Source organism: Ranitomeya imitator, chromosome 9 (assembly GCF_032444005.1).
Source record: "Ranitomeya imitator isolate aRanImi1 chromosome 9, aRanImi1.pri, whole genome shotgun sequence".
Lineage (NCBI taxonomy): Eukaryota > Metazoa > Chordata > Amphibia > Anura > Dendrobatidae > Ranitomeya > Ranitomeya imitator.
This window is the reverse complement of record NC_091290.1, coordinates 25,977,996-25,996,333: the sequence shown is the minus strand read 5'-3', so window position 1 is coordinate 25,996,333 and position 18,338 is coordinate 25,977,996. Positions and strand designations below refer to the sequence as shown.

General features: G+C 45.5%; 1 protein-coding gene and 1 long non-coding RNA gene across 2 annotated transcripts in view; one reads left to right on the top strand and one right to left on the bottom strand.

The window, feature by feature from the left end:
- The window catches only part of LOC138649288 (uncharacterized), a 247,106-nt gene extending 235,815 nt beyond the window's left edge, over positions 1-11,291 (top strand). Inside the window, exon 4 of the long non-coding RNA XR_011315285.1 lies at positions 10,929-11,291. This is a non-coding gene — a long non-coding RNA (uncharacterized lncRNA). The remainder of the gene's footprint in view (positions 1-10,928) is intronic.
- Positions 1-18,338, bottom strand: part of GALNT18 (polypeptide N-acetylgalactosaminyltransferase 18) — a 255,237-nt gene that overhangs the window by 21,428 nt on the left and 215,471 nt on the right. Inside the window, exons 4-6 of the mRNA XM_069739538.1 lie at positions 16,865-17,048; positions 16,034-16,231; positions 14,410-14,524 (exon numbers count right to left, since the gene is read on the bottom strand). Coding sequence (XP_069595639.1) covers positions 14,410-14,524; positions 16,034-16,231; positions 16,865-17,048 — 497 coding nt within the window. The remainder of the gene's footprint in view (positions 1-14,409; positions 14,525-16,033; positions 16,232-16,864; positions 17,049-18,338) is intronic.

Genomic DNA, 18,338 nt, shown 5'->3' with positions numbered 1-18,338 from the left:
TAATGACAATATTGATCACTGGCAGAGATGAAAATCCTGTTTAATGCAGTCACCCGCGCGGCCGAATCCACATTACTATACAAAGAAAACAAATTATACCTTCATTACCATCTGCTACGTCAATTATTTACGCTCTACCCTGGCAAGGGGGCGGCTCATAGACTGGCACACGCCATCGTGCCCGGAACTGGCTATTACAGTGTTCAGAGCAAATAATTGGGTATCTTACAGCAGAAAATTAGAGTCTATTCAAAGTATGTACGAAAGGGGTAAAATGGGTGCAGAATTAAAGGAGAAGGACTCCCAAAAATTCAAAAGTGTGATAACCTTTACATCACTCCACGTCGATACACTTCAGTATTATACTTTAGAGCTGCACTCACTGGTGCAGTCACTGCGTACATACATTACATTACTGATCCTGAGTTACATCCTGTATTATACTCCAGAGCTGCACTCACTATTCTGCTGGTGCAGTCACTATGTACAGACACTACATTACTAATCCTGAGCTATATCCTGTATTATACCCCAGAGCTGCACTCACTATTCTGCTGGTGCAGTCACTGTGTACATACATTACTGATCCTGAGTTACATCCTGTATTATTCTCCAGAGCTGCACTCACTATTCTGCTGGTGCAGTCACTGTGTACATACATTACTACTGATCCTGTGTTACCTCTTGTATTATACTCCAGAGCTGCGCTCAATAATTTGTTGTAAAATTAACTTGTAATAACGACATATCCTGCCCCTAATGAAGTCACAGATGTGACGACACGCGTTGGACTAACAGGAGCCGGACTCTGCACCTCTATGACTGCCTGATGGGTCTTGTCCTGTGGGCAGATACACAGTGATAACCAGTATAAGGGACATCTGGTGTAGCCTAGCCTTGCAGCTAATGATCGTGGATCATAAATATCTGACATTGCTGGCTCCAGTCTCTATGATAATGTGTTTGTTTGATAAACTGACCGGTGATTTAATTACATTGGGTGCCAATCATTATCGTTTATTAGCTTGGAGAATAAGATATATGATTATTACAAGTTTTTCCTAGGCTTGAATCACAATATGGTGATGTTATCTGATGTACAATTGTCTTTGCCTTACATTAATCATTTACATATCTATGTTGGGCACTGTGTGTAATTTTGGGCTTTTGAATGTTTTTAGCATTTGTGTGTGGTTTTGTATATACAAATATAACGTGTGATTTTCTCCGGTGATCCCGGCCTTTTTACATGTCTCTCGGTTCTGGTCTTTATAATGGTTGACTTCCATGACGTGCTGCAGGTTGAACCCATTAATATGATGGTGCCCTCCCCATTGTACAATTATCTGTAGTAATCCTGAGATACCATATACATACACACCAATGGTAAATCTGTAATTCTCCAGCTGTTCTGCAACTACAAGTCCCAGCATGACATACATGATGCAGACTCTTTTGTGCATACCGGGAAGTTCTGCAGCAGCAGGAAACCCACAGATCGGAGACCAGTGATGTGAACGCAGAGCAATTAATGGTTAATGTATACATGGCAGATAAATAACACTGAAGGGTGCACAGGACTAGGGGGGCTGCGCTGAGCAGTAGGACCCCCGCTCTTTTTTGCACACGTAAGTGGCGCAGTCCCATAATGTGGCCAGCTGTGTGCTCCAGGCTGGAGATGTGGGGTCCGAGCGGGATTTGGGTCCTTTCCAGGCCCCTGGTGCTCTGCAGCGGCTTACAGCACGGTCAGGAGCAGTTTACAAGCTGTCGGGCAGCCATCGGCCTCCAGTCTGAAGGGCTCCTGATCCAGAACAAGCCGGGAGCCATCTGCACGGTGGGAAGGCTGCCATGTCCATGGATAACACGGGGAGTGGGCCGAGCACGGAGACGAGTACAGATACTAATGAGGGGGTCCGGGGAGAAAGCCCCTGTACTACACTGTCCCCCACCGAGCTGCGCTCTGCCCTCAAGAGCTGACGATCCAATGATCAGAGAACAGAATGTCCATGTATCTAAGCTGATCATGGGTGATACAGCCTCCTGAGCCACTGTATCTAATCCTATGTAATACTGTCAGCTGTAAGCCTCTCCCGTGATTAGATGCATTGACTTGTGACACATCTCACAGGAGAAGCTGACAGTATCAAATACGACAGGATTAGATACACTGACTTGTCTTATGCTTTCATGTGTGACCTCTGCTGAGTATGTATCTAAGACCATCATGTGTGGTACTGACTGCTGCCTCTAATCCTATCCCATGTAATCTTCTGACAATTTGCAGCGTGGGCTCTATGAACTGAACCAGCAGGGGGCAGCAAATAACACGAGTGAACAGGAGACCTAGCAGAACAGTGATTACAGCTCTTGATGTGACTGGAGAATAGGATTTGTAACATTCATTAGGCCTCATTCACAGGTCAGTGATTTTTCTGGTATGCCACAAAAAACGGGACCATTATTAACAAGTGATTTTTCACTGGTGGGGGAAAAAAATGCAAAGCTTCTCCTACTTGCTAGAATACTAATCACAGACTGTACACAGTCGGTGATTTTTAAGGACTCAGCCTTGGATGGGCAATTTTGATCCATGAAGGAAAAAAAAAAAAAATCAGGGAAAGATGTCCATTTTTGATCGGACACACGGCCGTATTAACAGACCCATTGACGATAATGGGTACATGTTCTACCCATGCAAAAGATGAACAGAACATGGATGTGAAAACCGGACGTGTGAATGAAGCCTTAAGCTGCAGAACCAATGGAGCTGAACCTGGTCAGTTACTGCTCACCCGGCTGCGCGCTGGATGGTATTTGCGCTCTGTGTTTCTGGTCATTTGCGTTTCTCTCTCTATCCGAACTGACCCTGAGGAACATCCGAGCCCCAGATCCCGGCACCAGAAGGTGGTCAAATCTGATCACACGTGTCTTTCCTATATACAAGATCCCGGCCACGAAATGGGACACGTGGCAGCAATGGGACGACTCGTGGATCAACACGCCTCACATCCTCAATTATTTATAACTAAAAATTGTGCAAATTTTACTGTAAAACGTTTGGAATTTTTCTTTTCTTAAACTTTCTGCTTTTAAAAGGATTGTTCATTTTATTTTTCAAACTTAAGTTGGGTTCCATTAAAAACTCTGCACTTGTGTCGGCCTGTGGTTTTTTCCCCCCTCATTGTGGGCGACGTTTGGGGTTTCCAGATGTTTTAGGCAGATACATCAGTTGTGAAGTTTAAAAAATGAAAAAAAAAAAAAAAAAAATATATATATATATATATATACACACACACACACACACACACACACACACACACACACACACACACACATAGATACACACATAGATACACACATATACACACAGGGGTTGGACAAAATAATGGAAACACCTGGAAACGTCAACAAAAGTTGGGAGTAATATGGAGTAGGTCCACCTTTTGCGGCGATTACAGCCTCAATTCTGCGAGGTTTGGATTCATACAATGTGTGAATTGTTTCCAAAGGAATTTTAGCCCATTCTGCAGTTAAAACACCCTCCAGTTCTTTGAGCGACGATGGCGGCAGAAATCTAAGACGTCTAAGGCTACTTTCACACTGGCGTTTTTTGCCAGACGTCGCAATGCAAGTTGTTTGCAGGATGCGTTTTTGCCCCATAGATTAACATTCGCGACGCATTGCGATGCTTTGCCACACATCGCAACCGTCGTGCGACGGTTGCGCCGTGTTGTGGCGGACCGCCGGGAGCAAAAAACGTTAAATGTAATGTTTTTTGCTCCTGACGGACCGCTTTTTCCGACCGCGCATGCGCGGCCAGAACTCCGCCCTCACCTCCCCGCACCTCACAATGGGGCAGCGGATGCGCCGGAGAAATGCATCCGCTGCACCCGTTGTGCAGTGCGTCAAACGCTAGAGTCGGAATCTCTGCCCAACGCATTGCGACGGGGAGATTCCGACACTAGTGTGAAAGTAGCCTAACTTGAATCTCTAAAATCAACCATAAATTGTGGGGGCCAGATGAGATGCTCAACTTCATTAGAATGTTCCTCGTGCCATGCTATAACGATTCTAGCTGTATGAATTGTTGCATTATCATCCTGAAAGATGGTGTTCCCCTCTGGGGACCATTGGATGCACTTGGTCGCCCAAAATGCCTAAATAATCTCGGTTGTTAATTTTTCCATGAAGGGATATCATTGGCCCGGCGGATCTCCATGAAATAGCCCCCCAGATCATCACAGAACCTCCGCCATGTTTTACGGTTGGGAGAAGGTAGTCTGGATGGAATGCTTCTTTCGGCTGTCTCCAAACGTACACTCGGCCGGAGGTCGGAAATAGGGTAAACGATGATTCGTCTGAGAATATCACATGTTTCCACTCCTCGAGGGACCAATTCTGGAGGTTTCTACACCACTCTAAACGCTTGGAAACATTTGTCATTGAGAGCAGCAGTTTTCTAATTGCAGCTCTTCCTTGGAATCCAGATTTGTGCAGGTCCTGATGAACAGTTTTGGTGGTGTTCATTGAGCTCAGCAGTGATTTTCGGAGCCGTGGTCTTGCGATCCTCTCTCACAATTCGCTTTAGAGTCAGACGGTCTCGCTCAGTCAACTTTGACTTTCGGCCGGACCTGTGCTTTGCTGCAGACGTTTTTCCTTCTCTTTCAAACGCAGTCATTACTTTGGAGACAGTACCTCTTGACACACCAAGACAGAGGAGGATGTTGCAGTAGTCGAGGCAGGAGAGGATTAGGGCATGCACAAGCATTTTGGTAGAGTGAGGGTTGAGGAAAGGACGGGTTCTCGAAATATTTTTGAGCTGGAGGCGACAGGAGGTGGCGATAGCTTGGATGTGCATTTTGAAGGACAAAGCAGAGTTAAGCATTCGTTACTCCGAGGCAGTGCATTTCCGGGACAGGGGAAATTGTGATGTCATTTATTGTGATAGATAGGTCAGGTAGGGAAGAAATGTGAGATTATCTTTCCTCAATTAACTCAGATTTGTCCACATTGAGCTTGATGAAGCGAGAGGAGAAGAAGGAAGATATGGCGGATAGATACTCTAGGATTCTGGTCAGAAGAGAGGTGACATCTGGGCCAGAGAGGTAGATCTGAGTGTCATCGGCATATAGATGGTACTAGAAGCCATAGGACTTTGAGTTGTACCAGTCCAAAGGCATAGATTGAGAATAGAAGGGGTCCTAGGACAGAGCCTTGAGGGACACCAACAGAGAGGGGGGCGAGATGAAGAGGTAGTATGGGAGTAGGAAACGCTAAATGTGCGGTTGGTAAGGTATGAGGAGATCCAAGATGGGGCAAGGTCTTTGTCACCAAAGGAAAATAGGATATGTAGTAGGATGCAGTGGTCAATTGTGTCAAAGGCAGAGGACAGGTCTAGAAGGAGGAGCATAGAGAATGGTCTGTTAGCTTTGGCTGTAAGTAAGTCGTTAGTAAGTTTGTCCAGGGCAGTCTCAGTGGAATGGTGGGGACGGAAGCCAGATTGTAGGTTGGCGAAGAGCGAGTTAGATGAGAAGAGGCAGGAAAGTTCAGCGTGGACGTGCTGCTCCAGGAGTTTGGAAGCAAATAGGAGCAAAGATATGGGGCAATAGCTGGACATAGCGCTCGGGTCAAGGGATGGCTTTTTGAGGATAGGTGTGATTGTGGCATGTTTGAAAGCAGAAGGGAAGGTGCCAGAAGTTAGCGATAGGTTGAAAAGATGGGTTAGGGATGAGATAAGTGTGGTGGTGAGTTTGGGGAGGAGATGGGATAGGGTCTAGTGCACAAGTGGTGAGGTGTGATTTGGAGAGAAGATGAGCAAGCTCTCCTTAAGTGATTTTGGAGAAGGAATTTTTGGGGCTAGGGCATTGGTCTGACATACAAAAGGGTTGTGGTGGTCGGACAACAAAGACTTGCCTTGTTTAGTCTATCTTCTTTTTGAACATCGTGGCAAAATCCTCGTCAGAGATTAGGTAAGTCTGAGAGGGCAGTGGTGGGTGGAGGAGGGAGTTAAAAGTGTTGTTCAACTGTTTGGGGTTGCTGGATAAGGAAGATACGAGGGTTGTGAAGTAGGCCTGTTTAGCAGACGTGAGAGCAGATTTTTAAGCGAGTGTTGCTTGTTTGAATGAGGTGAAGTGAAATCATCTTGCGAAAGAGTTTTCTTCCAACGCCGTTCTGCAATTCTGGATACTTGCTGAAGCTTTTAGTGATGTTATTGTGCCAGGGTTTTTTATTGATTTGACGCACTCTGCTATGCATGACTGGGACGAGTGAGTTGATTGCCCGGATCCGTGCTTTCCTTGACCGCAACACTGCAAAAACGCTAGTGCATGCCCTTATCATCTCCCGCCTCGACTACTGCAACCTCCTACTCTCTGGACTCCCCTCCAGCACTCTGGCACCGCTCCAATCCATCCTACACTCTGCTGCCCGACTAATCCACCTGTTCCCCAGCCTCTCCCCTGTGTCAAGCCCTTCACTGGCTTCCTATCGCCCAGAGACTCCAGTTCAAAACCATCACACTGACATACAAAGCCATCCACAACCTGTCTCCTCCATACATCTGTGACATGGTCTCCCGGTACCTACCTACACGCAACCTCCGATCCTCCCAAGACCTCCTTCTCTACTCCCCTCTCATCTCTTCTTCCCATAACCGCATCCAAGACTTCTCCCGTGCTTCCCCCATACTCTGGAACTCTCTACCCCAACACATCAGACTCGTGCCTACCATAGAAACCTTCAAAAAGAACCTGAAGACTCATCTCTTCCGACAAGCCTACAGCCTGCAGTGATCCTCAACCTACTGAACAGCCGCACAGCCAGCTCTTCCCTCTCCTAGTGTATCCTCACCCACCCCCTGCAGACTGTGAGCCCTCGCGGGCAGGGTCCTCCCTCCTTATGTACTCGTGTGCCTTGTTATCTGCTCATGTTTAATGTATTTGTCTATATTTGCCCCGTATTCACATGTAAAGCGCCATGGAATAAATGGCGCTATAAAAATGTATAATAATAATAATAATAATTGCCGATGCAAGAGTGGCATTGTAGAAACTAGTGGCAGGGACGTGGAGTGAAGATACGGAGGACAGTGGTAGAACAGAGTCAGAGAGTGTGCGAGTGTCTAGATGTGCAAGGTTTCTGCTGGGGTGCGCAAGTTGGTGGACATGGGTGACCGGTGAGGAGGACAGGGATGAGAGTGTGAGTAGATGGTAGACAGAGGGAGAGGGAGGTTGTGAAGTTAGATAGGGAGCAGAGACAGGTGAAGACCAGGTCTAATGTGTGTCCGTCTGTGAGGGTGGCTGAGGAGGACCACTTAGTAAGTTCCAAAGATGAAGTGAGCGACAGGAGTTTGGAGGCTGCCGACTGGTGGGTGTCAATGGGGATGTTGAAGTCACCCATGATGATGATGAGAATGTCAGCAGAGAGAAAGTGTAGAAGACAAGTAGAGAATTGGTCAATAAAGGCAGTGGTCGGGCCCGAAGGTGGGTATATGACGGCCACTTGGAGGTTGGAGGGAGAGTAGGTGTGGACAGAGTGGACTTCAAAAGAGGGGAGAATAGGGGAGGGTAGAGGAGGGATTGTGCCAAAGGTACAGCTGGAAGAAAAGAGAAGGCCCACTCCTCCACTATGTGTTTTAGCAGAATGAGGAGTGTTGTTGAAGTGGAGGCCTCCATAACATAGTGAAGCAGGGGAGGCTGTGTCATAGTGTGTCAGCCATGTTTTGTTGAGGCCCAGGAAAGAAAATTTATGAGAGGAAAAGAGGTTGTGAATCACATGGTTTATTGTAGACAGAGTGGGCATTCCATAGTGATCCAGAGAGAGGGAGCAGGGTGGTGGGCACCAAGGGCACGGATTTTAAGTGGGCGAGATTTCGGGTGTTTACATTGTGTTGGGAGCAGTAGGAGGGTGTAGTAATGGTAGGTAAGAGCTGTGAGGGGCAGGATTGAGAGATATGTTGCCAGCAGTGAGAGTGAGGATTTATGGAGCCCAAACTATTGGAGCATTTATCATCAGCATGATGTGAGTAAGTGTGGAGGAAGGAGAAAAGTTTAGTACATTTACTTACAGCGGTTAGTTCTACCTAGTGTTCTCTTGTGGTTCTATTTCTGGTATTATTTCTGCAGCATACTTAAAGAGACATTCTTACAGAGACAGACTTATGACACTCAATTTATACCAAACTAAGTGCTCAGATAATAAGCCAGGTTTTATCAGGAGGGAGAGGCAGCAAGGAGGAAAATCACACACAGGAGGGGACAATTAGAAGTCAGAAGGGAAATGCAAACAGGAGATAGTCACATCTAAATGGACAGAAGAAGCTAACTGTTTGTTAGCATCAAGGAATTAAGGTGAGAAATATGCAGGGAACAGAGAAAAAAAACATAATGAAAGACAGATACAGGGTGAGTGGGCTCAGGAAATATGGGTGATGATATTGCATCCAGTGAACAGATCAGTAATGACAAGTGTTGGTGGAGACCTTCAAGATCAATGGGTTCACCTGACGAGCTAATAACAGGGCCGCCAGCCAACTAATGATTGGTAGTGAAGGCATTTGGGCATGTCCAAATTTTGCAAATAGCGTGGTTTTCTATGAGAAACCTGCAAAATCAAACATGGGCCGGCAACTTAACCGTAACAGAGCACAGCAGCAATTCACCAAATGAGCACCAGTTTATGGGATGCTCAGACGAGATAGTGGTAGGTGGAATGATCGGCTGAAGCATGGTTCAGAAATCTAATGTATTACAGTGTGGAGAGAAGATTTGCAGGACCCTGGTCATCGGGCAAGACCCTTGAACACTTCTTCCGGTTACAAGACCCCGCAGAATGTCATGTATCTGTCATGCTGCAACAACCATCTAGAGCTGGACAAACACATCTGAAGCGGCATCGGGGATCTTGGCAGATAGGAGGAGGTTCAAGGGTTCTCTGCCCATACAACCAATGTGGCCGCTGGTCAAAGGTCCTGCAAATCAAACATTCCAGATCCAGAACTGAAGGACAAGAAACTTGGGGCCCAGGGTTGATCACAAACAGATGGCGCAGAATCCAGTGTCCTCCATGATACCCGGCCCAGAGCAGTTATACTGATCCGAGCTCTTATACATTAAGTTGAGACACTTTTTTCTGTTTTGTTACTTTGTGTCATGTTCAGATTTGTGAATAATTTAAAAGGCTCTAACGTAACAGATGGTCCAACGCAAGACAAGTGTTCCGTCCCGGAGAACGGCGCTCGCTGTGTGCACCGAATATTTAATCAACGCCAAGAGAAAGCCGTTGTGCAATCTAAAAGCGAGAAGCCACGTTAACTAGCAGTAAATCAGCGGCACGGGCGAGGGCCGAGCAGGTGTTACTATCAGTAATCCCGACGCACGCGCCATCACTGCCGAAAGATAAGAGCAATCCCGCCGCGTGATAGGCAAAGCGCGGCCGAGTCCCCGAACCGCAGCATATGTGCAGCTAAAAGATGGCAGCTGCTGATAACATCGTTAGAGGGGGAATGAATCAGATGCGGCTCCGGTAACCGCTGGATTTTAATTTTCTCTTACAAGTCCCGGGAGGACGATGGGGATTGTCATTAGGAACATGTAATCATACAGGGAAATCATACCGTGTGCTTAACGCTAAGTAACGGTTCCTATTGATCGGCGCTGTCAAGTTTGAAAACGCATCGTGGATTATGCCATAAACTAATGAACGCCGGTGGTTGGAAAGGCGCAGGCTGCCTGGAAAATAGATCCTTTATCTATTAAAGGGACCAGGCGACTTTAGCGCTACTGCTTTTCAAAAAGAGCGATCCAGCTCTGCTCGAGCATTGCTGAAAAAGCTCCATCAATAGCGAATTACCGACCCGTTAGTACAAAAGAGGTTGTGTCCACTACTCGGACAACCCTCTCTCAATCAGAATGTATGCCTCCAGTAAAATAACAACATCTATTCTCAACTCCATTACCAATGATGTATCAGTGATTGTCAGGTCTGCGTCCCCCAGGGATTGCATAACTGTTATGTTACGCCATTCCTGAGCCCATTCAGCGCTAACTTCATGTCCCCTGTGGCCAGACAAATCACGCATTGTAAAAGTGACAACTGCGGCTCCTCTCTCACTTCTTCATGATGTCAGATTCATCTTCATCCAAAGGAGAGGGGTGAAGTCAGTGATGATTGGGCACAGGGATGGCGTGACATAATGTTACGCCATCCCTGGGTAAGTTGGCGCCGACTGCATTGAGCAGTGTCTGCACCGGAGGTGAATATAAGTGTTATTTTATAAGGGGGCAAACATGGTGATTGAGACGGGGTTGTCATAGTGGACAAACCCTTTAAGCAATATAAAGTTGACATGTTAGGCCAATGAATCTGTCCTGAAGAGCTATTTATTACATGCCCTGCATATGGCTCTACCAGTGCCAATGTATCAAGTGCTGCCAAGTAAACAGCCAGGGGTTCTGCTGCCAGTTGTTATCATTGTATCCAGCCTGGACCCCAGAATGATACATTATAACACACAATCAGGGCAAGAAGGAAACTTGCATTGCTGATGTATTTACCCCAATTCTAAGACGTAGATGAAAAAAAAAAAGTTTTTGAAAATAGTAACAAACATTAGAAGGTTTAAGTTTATGTGACTAATACTTGGGGTCACTAATGCAATACCCCAGAGTCTGACCTTCAGGCTTCTCTCTGCTTCCCGCCCCTCGTATCAGTGATTTACATGCGCCAGAATGGTGATTATATCTGATAACACAGGTCTGCGACTAAAAAGCAGTTTGATTATTATTATCTAATTTCCATGTATTTTGGTGCGCTGAAAACGAAAAACATTGAAAAAAATCCTGGACGTCAGGATTTGGCACAAAATGCAAAATTCTCTTCAAATTTAGTATATTTTTCTAAATTTGTGGTATTTTTTTTTTTTATCTTAGGGTTTTGAAAGTCAAAATTACTATTAATTAATTCACATCAATGCATTGAAGATATACAATACCAAGACTACAAAAAAAATCGCTGAAAGCATTTCAAGCTTTATGTCGCCTGATGAGTTTGAAAGTGCATTTCCTCCATTCCCACCTTGACAACTTTCCTGAAAATTTGGGAGCTGAGAGTGAAGAGCAAAGTGAACGATTCCATCAGGACATTAAAGAGATGGAAAGAAGATACCAGGGAAGATGGAGCATTAGAATGATGGCAAACTACTGCTGGACGCTTCAGAGACCTTCCAGATGCTCCTCACAAGCGTAAATGTACCAAGAGAAGCCTCACAGGGAAGAAGAATCGATGTTAGTGTGTGTTAGGCTACGTTCACATTGGCGTTCCGCCAATGTGCGTCGCTGTTGCGCCGGCGACGCGCCCCTATGTTTAACATAGGGGACGCGTGCGTTTTTTGGGTGGCGTTTTTTGACACTTGCGTCGTTTACGACGCTAGCGTCGGACGCAAGAAAATGCAACAAGTTGCATTTTCTGTGCGTCCGATTCTCGTCAAAAAACGACGCACGCGTCGCAAAACGCGCGCGTTTTTGCGTGCGTTTGTGCGCGTTTTTTCGTGCGTCGCGCGTTGTGTCGCCGACGCAGGGCGGCGCAACGCTAGTGTGAACGTAGCCTTAGTGAGATCATTGCAGTTAAAAAATGATTCTCATGAAACATTTGTAATAAAAAAATAAATTTTATGAGTCTATTTTCATTTATTTTGAGGTATTGTCTTGTTTAACATAGTTACTTAAATTGTCAGAAAGCGTGATGTCCTATGACAAAACGGAGGTCATTTTCAGATTCAGCACGCTTAAAAACAAAGATTACGTGGAATAACCAAAACAGGTCTTGAAAAAATTTTTTTTGCAGACCTGTGTAATTAATAAGATAAGAGCAATGTGGGGCGAGCGAGATGATGAATGTGCGATCCCGTGGTATATTATCTGAAACATACCAGGGGATGCGGAGAGCGGTATTTAGATTTGTGGATGAGGCAGAACTTGTCAATTAAGAATGAAGGAAGGGAACGTAAAATAAGTTTCACGGCAGCGAGAAGATCTCGGAGTTGTCACATCCTTGTCCCTACAGTGCAGGGTGGTGTCCTGTCCCTACAGTGCAGGGTGGTGTCCTGTCCCTACAGTGGAGGGTGGTGTCCTGTCCCTGCAGTGCAGGGTGGTGGGTGGTGTCCATACAGCTACTTCCTCCCTCACTCTTGCCACCAGTCATCTACATCCCCCATCATCCTTGTGTTTGAACCTGTAAAGAAAACTACAAAAAAAAAAAAAAAAAAAAAAAAGACACCTTGTGACTATACATTAGGGTGGGGGCGCTGACCTATCTCACCCATCTCTGGTGAGAGTTGGACAAAGGGACCAGGAGATACTACCAGTGCCAGACAGCTGCTGCCAAGGCAGAATCACAAGATGCCTGAAAAAAATTTGAACGAAAAATGGTGAAGCGCAGGAGGATTTTTTAATACCTGGGCCTGTAATTATGAGTAAAGCACATCCTCTGCGACCAGAGGAAACACATTTCACCATCATCACAGACTGGATTCTTTTCTGTAAGAGCAGTTGTAGTGGTTGATCTATTGAATGTAAGGCCGGCGTCACACTTACCGTATGTAAAATCGGTCCGTGTCTCCTTGCCGAGAGTCGCACAAGTGTAATTCAAGCGTCATGTGACTACAATATAATTTTTCACACCTATCAACCGATTTATATCTGACTGAAATGCGATTTTAAAATGAGCTTTTACATACAGCAATTCTGTCATTTATACATAGTTTTCAAATAAATATTCGTCAAAACACGAACAATATATATTTATTAGATAGAAGAAAAGCTGGCAATTCATGTGCGCATACAGTAAAATCACACTGACAGGTTAGAATAGAATAGGAAGGGGCCACAGATACTGGCTCCCCCCCAGGCTAAAAACATCAGATCTCAGCCACCCCAGGAAGGTTCTGGCACTTTGCCTCGCTCTTCCCGCTTGCTCTGTAGCGGTGGCAAGTGGGGTAATAATGTGTGTGTGTGTGGGGGGGGGGGTTGATGTCACTGTCAGGTGACATCAAGCCCCAAGGTTAGTAATGGAGAGGCATCATTAAGATGCCCCCATTGCTAACCCCATAGTCACATTGTAAGAAAACATGGACACCCAGAAAAAAGTCCTTCAATTGAAAGAAAGACACAGACTCCTTTAATATTCTTAATTAAACCATACTTACGACTTCGCCAACTCCCCGATGCCCTCGTCATCTGTAAAAGAGGTAACTTCCCCCTAAACAACAGTATTCCTCACTTTTCCGCAGAGATGCTGTAAATCCATTTGTCCCACGACGGGTCCAGTTCTGCTACATCTAGATGGCCGGCTGCATAGAGTGTCTCTGTGTGAACGGTTATTCCCTGTCTGAGGGCACTGCCAGCATAAGAAAGTTCTCCTGCCCGCAGTGCAGTCTTGACAGGGAATAGGAATTCACGGCCAATGAACTCACTCCACCTATGTGACATCGGTGCGAACGCCGTGGGAAGTTTTCCCACGGTGCTTGCACGGACGTCAGAAAGGTGAAGTAAGTTCACCGGCCGTGAATTCCTATTCCCTGTCAAGACGGCACTGCGGGCAGGAGAACTTTCTTATGCTGGCGGTGCCCTCAGACAGGGAATAGTAGTTTGTTTGTTTTACCTCTTTTACAAATGACGAGGGCATCGGGGAGTAGGCGATATATATATATCCACCAACTCAAACATATATTTCTAATCTGTCAGTGTGATTTTACTGTACACCGCACATGAATTACCAGCTTTACACAGGTGAGTTAAAAATCGGACAGCACTCGCATGGTTCGATTGCTGTGCGATTTTTTTTTTTTTCTCGCACCCATAGGCTTGCATTGGTGAGTCTCAGTGACAATAGCAGCATGCTGCAATTTCACTCGCACGTATAATACGGTGGATAAAAAAAAAATATGATGATGTGAGCTGCCCCATAGTTTAACACTGGTCCGACTGCGAGGCGACGTTTTCTCGAATAGCTCTCGTCCGAATCCTACAGTAGTGCGACACCAGCCTAATGATACAAGTTCTAGGTACTAGATTTCTGGAGAAGACGGGTCTGTTCAGGGATTTATCCTGATTCCATATTTGGGGTCAGAAAAATGTTCCATCTCACATTCCTCCTCCCCCAAAAAAATTGCCTCATAGAAATTGTTCCCCTGAATAAAAATGGTAATTTTATAGGTTGGACTAGACAGACTGAGGAGTTCTATCACTAGGACTGACAGCCACGGAGAGTTAATAGAGGGAGAATGAGGAGCCTATGGGTGACCAGGTGACCGGGCAAGCAGCACCATGAAATCAATATGGCTGCCACAGCTAGATGTCAGATAGCTACTTCCTAAAGACAGAAACACATGAATGAATCAGGCGCATTTCTTACCCGGACTCCCAGCTCTACGTTCTCTCCTCCGTAGACTTCCATCCCTTCATCCAGGAGGCCAATCTCTTCAAAGTACAGTCTGTCTACGATGAAACAGCCAATCAGTGCGGGGCTTCTAAACCAAAAAGCAAACAGAACAATGTACACTTATCCTCCAGCAGCTCCATCTCCACATCGTGTACAAATGGGCATGACTGTCCCCACTCCGAACACTGCAGTCGCACACCCCCACTCTGCTGCGCTGCATTTTGGGACATGTAAGGTTCGTGGTCACTGCTCTTCAGCTACTTTATTTAAAAGTAAAAGTCACAAAGCAACACTGAGTCACAGAACACGTAAAGAAAAAACGGTAGGTCCGGCATACTGAGAGCCAAAAGAAAGAAAGCCAAATTCTAAATGAGATTTCAATGCAACTGGAATAGAATACTATTAATTGTTGTCGAGTGTCCCACGACCAGGGGCTTCTTCCCTGTCCCTAATGCTAGGTGGTGCCCTAGCTCGCACTGTTCCCCAGGTTACTTCTGATTGTGAAGACGCCAAGGCCACTTATGTTGCCTTAGCTCCTGAATCCGCTCTCAGTCTGTACCCTTCTTCCACTCAGGAAAAAGAGGAGTAGTAGTATACGTAGTACACCAATCAGACGAACAAGGTAAGGCTACTTTCACACCTCAGGTTTTCGTCATCGGGCACAATCCGGTGACTTTTGAAAAAAACGGATCCGAAAGAGAAAACACTCCAAAATGGAAAATGCAGCTACGGGGCATGCTCAGTGTAAAAAAAACTAAATTGGTCGCCGGATTCACTCATTTGACAAAATCAGAGCCATAGGCTTCCATTATTGCAAAAGCCGCATGGCGCCGGATCCGTCGCTGCCCCTTTTTAGACTGACACAAAAAAGTTCCTCTGTGCATTCTCTCCAGCCGCCGGACCGACAATTTTTGACGGATCCGGCGAAAAACGGATGAAACGTGAGGCCATCCGGCGCTAATACAAGTCTGAGAAAAAAAAGGATCCGGCGGCAAAAAAACCCAAAAACATATCTTTTTTTTTTTCAAAATTCGCCAGATTGTGCCTGATGGCAAAAACCTGATGTGTGAAAGTAGCCAAATACAAACAGGGGTAACAAAAAACATACAAATATACACACACACACAAATATCAGAGGGATGCACCGGGGAGTGGAGGATGGGGTAAAACCAAAGTAGGAGAAGAAAAGGAATTATCACACTCACAAAACCAAACAGTTACAGAAAAATCCACCAACTGCCTACTCAAATAACCACCAACAACTATCCACCCAGCCACGCAGCATAAGCTAGCTCTGACAAGGAGTGCTAGGCAGGACCCAGATTATATAGGAGATGGGCCTGGATAACGGTGTCCAGCTGAGAGCCTTGCTCCAAGAGCTCTCAACAGAGCACATTAACCCCTGCACTGCCCAAAGAAACTTACACCAATCAATAAAATGGGGAAATGCTTCTATTCAGCCCAGGAGTAGAAGAAACCAGAAACTGCGGTCCTCTAGCTCCTCTCTGTAGTGGTAAGCCCATGACAAATACGCAATGAACACTGGAAAACCTCAGCAGAGAGGACATATGGGGGGGCATGAGGGGACCTATAGTACCTGATGGGTGCAGTCGCATTCTCCACCTTCCACCAAGATTTTGGAGGGTTCAGATATCGACACCATAATTCCCAGTCGAATCCCTGAGCGGACAGAGGATACTCTTCAATTTCAAAATTGTCGTATTTGATGTTGTCAAAAGATGGTGATATAATGACTTTACGGTTCTCCTGGATCCTGCTCAGCACCGGCTCTGCCCTGGAGGAAGAAGAAGAAGATTCAGGGTCCAAACTGGACACCAAGTGCTGCAAAATCACTACAAGTAATCATTTGCAGAATTTCCAGCGGCGTGCCGGATCTGAGATACTTTGAACGTTTTTACACTACTCACAACCAAAGCTGCATTCACACTTCTGTATTTCTGTTGGCTCCTACATAATATTCGCCAAGGTCTCATGGCACCCTGCTATATTGTGCACTGCATCATGGGAGCTTTATGAACACCACCGCAAACTACTGTGCATACACCGCCCCTTCTATACACCTGAGAGCTAACAGGAAAGCAGCAGAATTATGAATGCAGCTCCAGGTGGAACTGGAGTTTACAATAAATGTAAAAAAAAAGAAATGAAACATAAGACACAAAGGAAATATCTATTTTCATCCCCATCACAGCTCATCATGGGCTCCCATTTCTCTAGGAAAATATATGCACTATGGTAATGAATGTGTCACAAAAAGTCAGCGAATATCACGAGATGAAAAGGGACTTCAAGGACGATTCATTGTTTGCAGGGTATATTTTTAATGTTATAATCTCTCTGTTTTCATGATCTCTGCTACCTGTCAATGATTGAAAACCTTGTGCCAATGACAGATGATGGCACTCACCATCCCACGCTAAACTCAACATGAGCATCGAATAAAGCCACAACCGGAGCCGTCGCCGCTCGCCACCCGCTGACTCTCGATCGGATGAGCCCCTCCTGTTTGCTATGGCGGACCACCTTAATAAATCCCGATTTCTGAGCGTTCACATCATCCACGTACTGCGCCAATTTCTCCTTCAGCTCCTCTGTAAAAGAAACAGAAAGATGGTTACAGGATGGCTCATCCATCGCACTGACACACATCATCGCCTTCCCCCGCCGTGGCATATGTCGCAGTCACGGAGCCCCATCTGCCGTGTATGTGGCTCATCTATAAATAACTTTTACCGATAAACGGTCTGAGAAAAACCTAAGTGCAAACCGCAAACACCGCTCGATATTTACAAGTCAGGATAAGTGCGGCAGAGGCGCGGTGTACATTCCGGAGCTGCGGACTCCGTTACAATGTCGCATCCTCCTGGGGGACACAATAGGACGAGATACATCTTCTACCATACATGTGACCGCAATTGTAGCGTAAAATGTTCCTGACAGCAAGTCGTGCATATCATACAAGACTGTCTCATTGCTATCACTAAGACACAATATAACAGAGCAGAATATGGAGAAGTTGTGTCCGCGTATTACTAAGGCAAATAAATAACAAGTGTACTCTTCACTGCAAGAAATTAGTATTTTTTTTTATTAAACCAAGATTACAAGACAACAAAGATAATGAATATATATATGTACTGATCCTGAGCTACATCCTGTATTATACCCCAGAGCTGCACTCACTATTCTGCTGGTGCAGTCACTGTGTACATACATTACATTACTGATCCTGAGTTACATCATGTATTATACCCCAGAGCTGCACTCACTATTCTGCTGGTGCAGTCACTGTGTACATACATTACTGATCCTGAGTTACATCATGTATTATATTTTAGAGCTGCACTCACTATTCTGCTGGTGCAGTCACTGTGTACATACATTACTGATCCTGAGTTACATCCTGTATTATACTCCGGAGCTGCACTCACTATTCTGCTGGTGCAGTCACTGTGTACATACATTACATTACTGATCCTGAGTTACCTCCTGGATTATACTCCAGAGCTGCACTCACTATTCTGCTGGTGCAGTCACTGTGTACATACATTACATTACTGCTCCTGAGTTACATCCTGTATTATACCCCAGAGCTGCACTCACTATTCTGCTGGTTATTATATGTAACAGCAAACACATTTGTGGACAGACCCGTATGACTTAGTTTAGTCCCGGCTGTATAGATGACATTGCCCAGAATCCAAGTCACCAATGCACACATTTTGCAGATGCCATATGAGAAAGCAATGCTGGGGGATTTCGGCTCTGAAGCCTGTAGTATTCAGACTGCAGGTCTGCAGTATAACGTAGACTATTAATTGGGATCAGAACGATCACAATGAATCATCTACACAGGATAGAATAGTAACCATATAAGATTT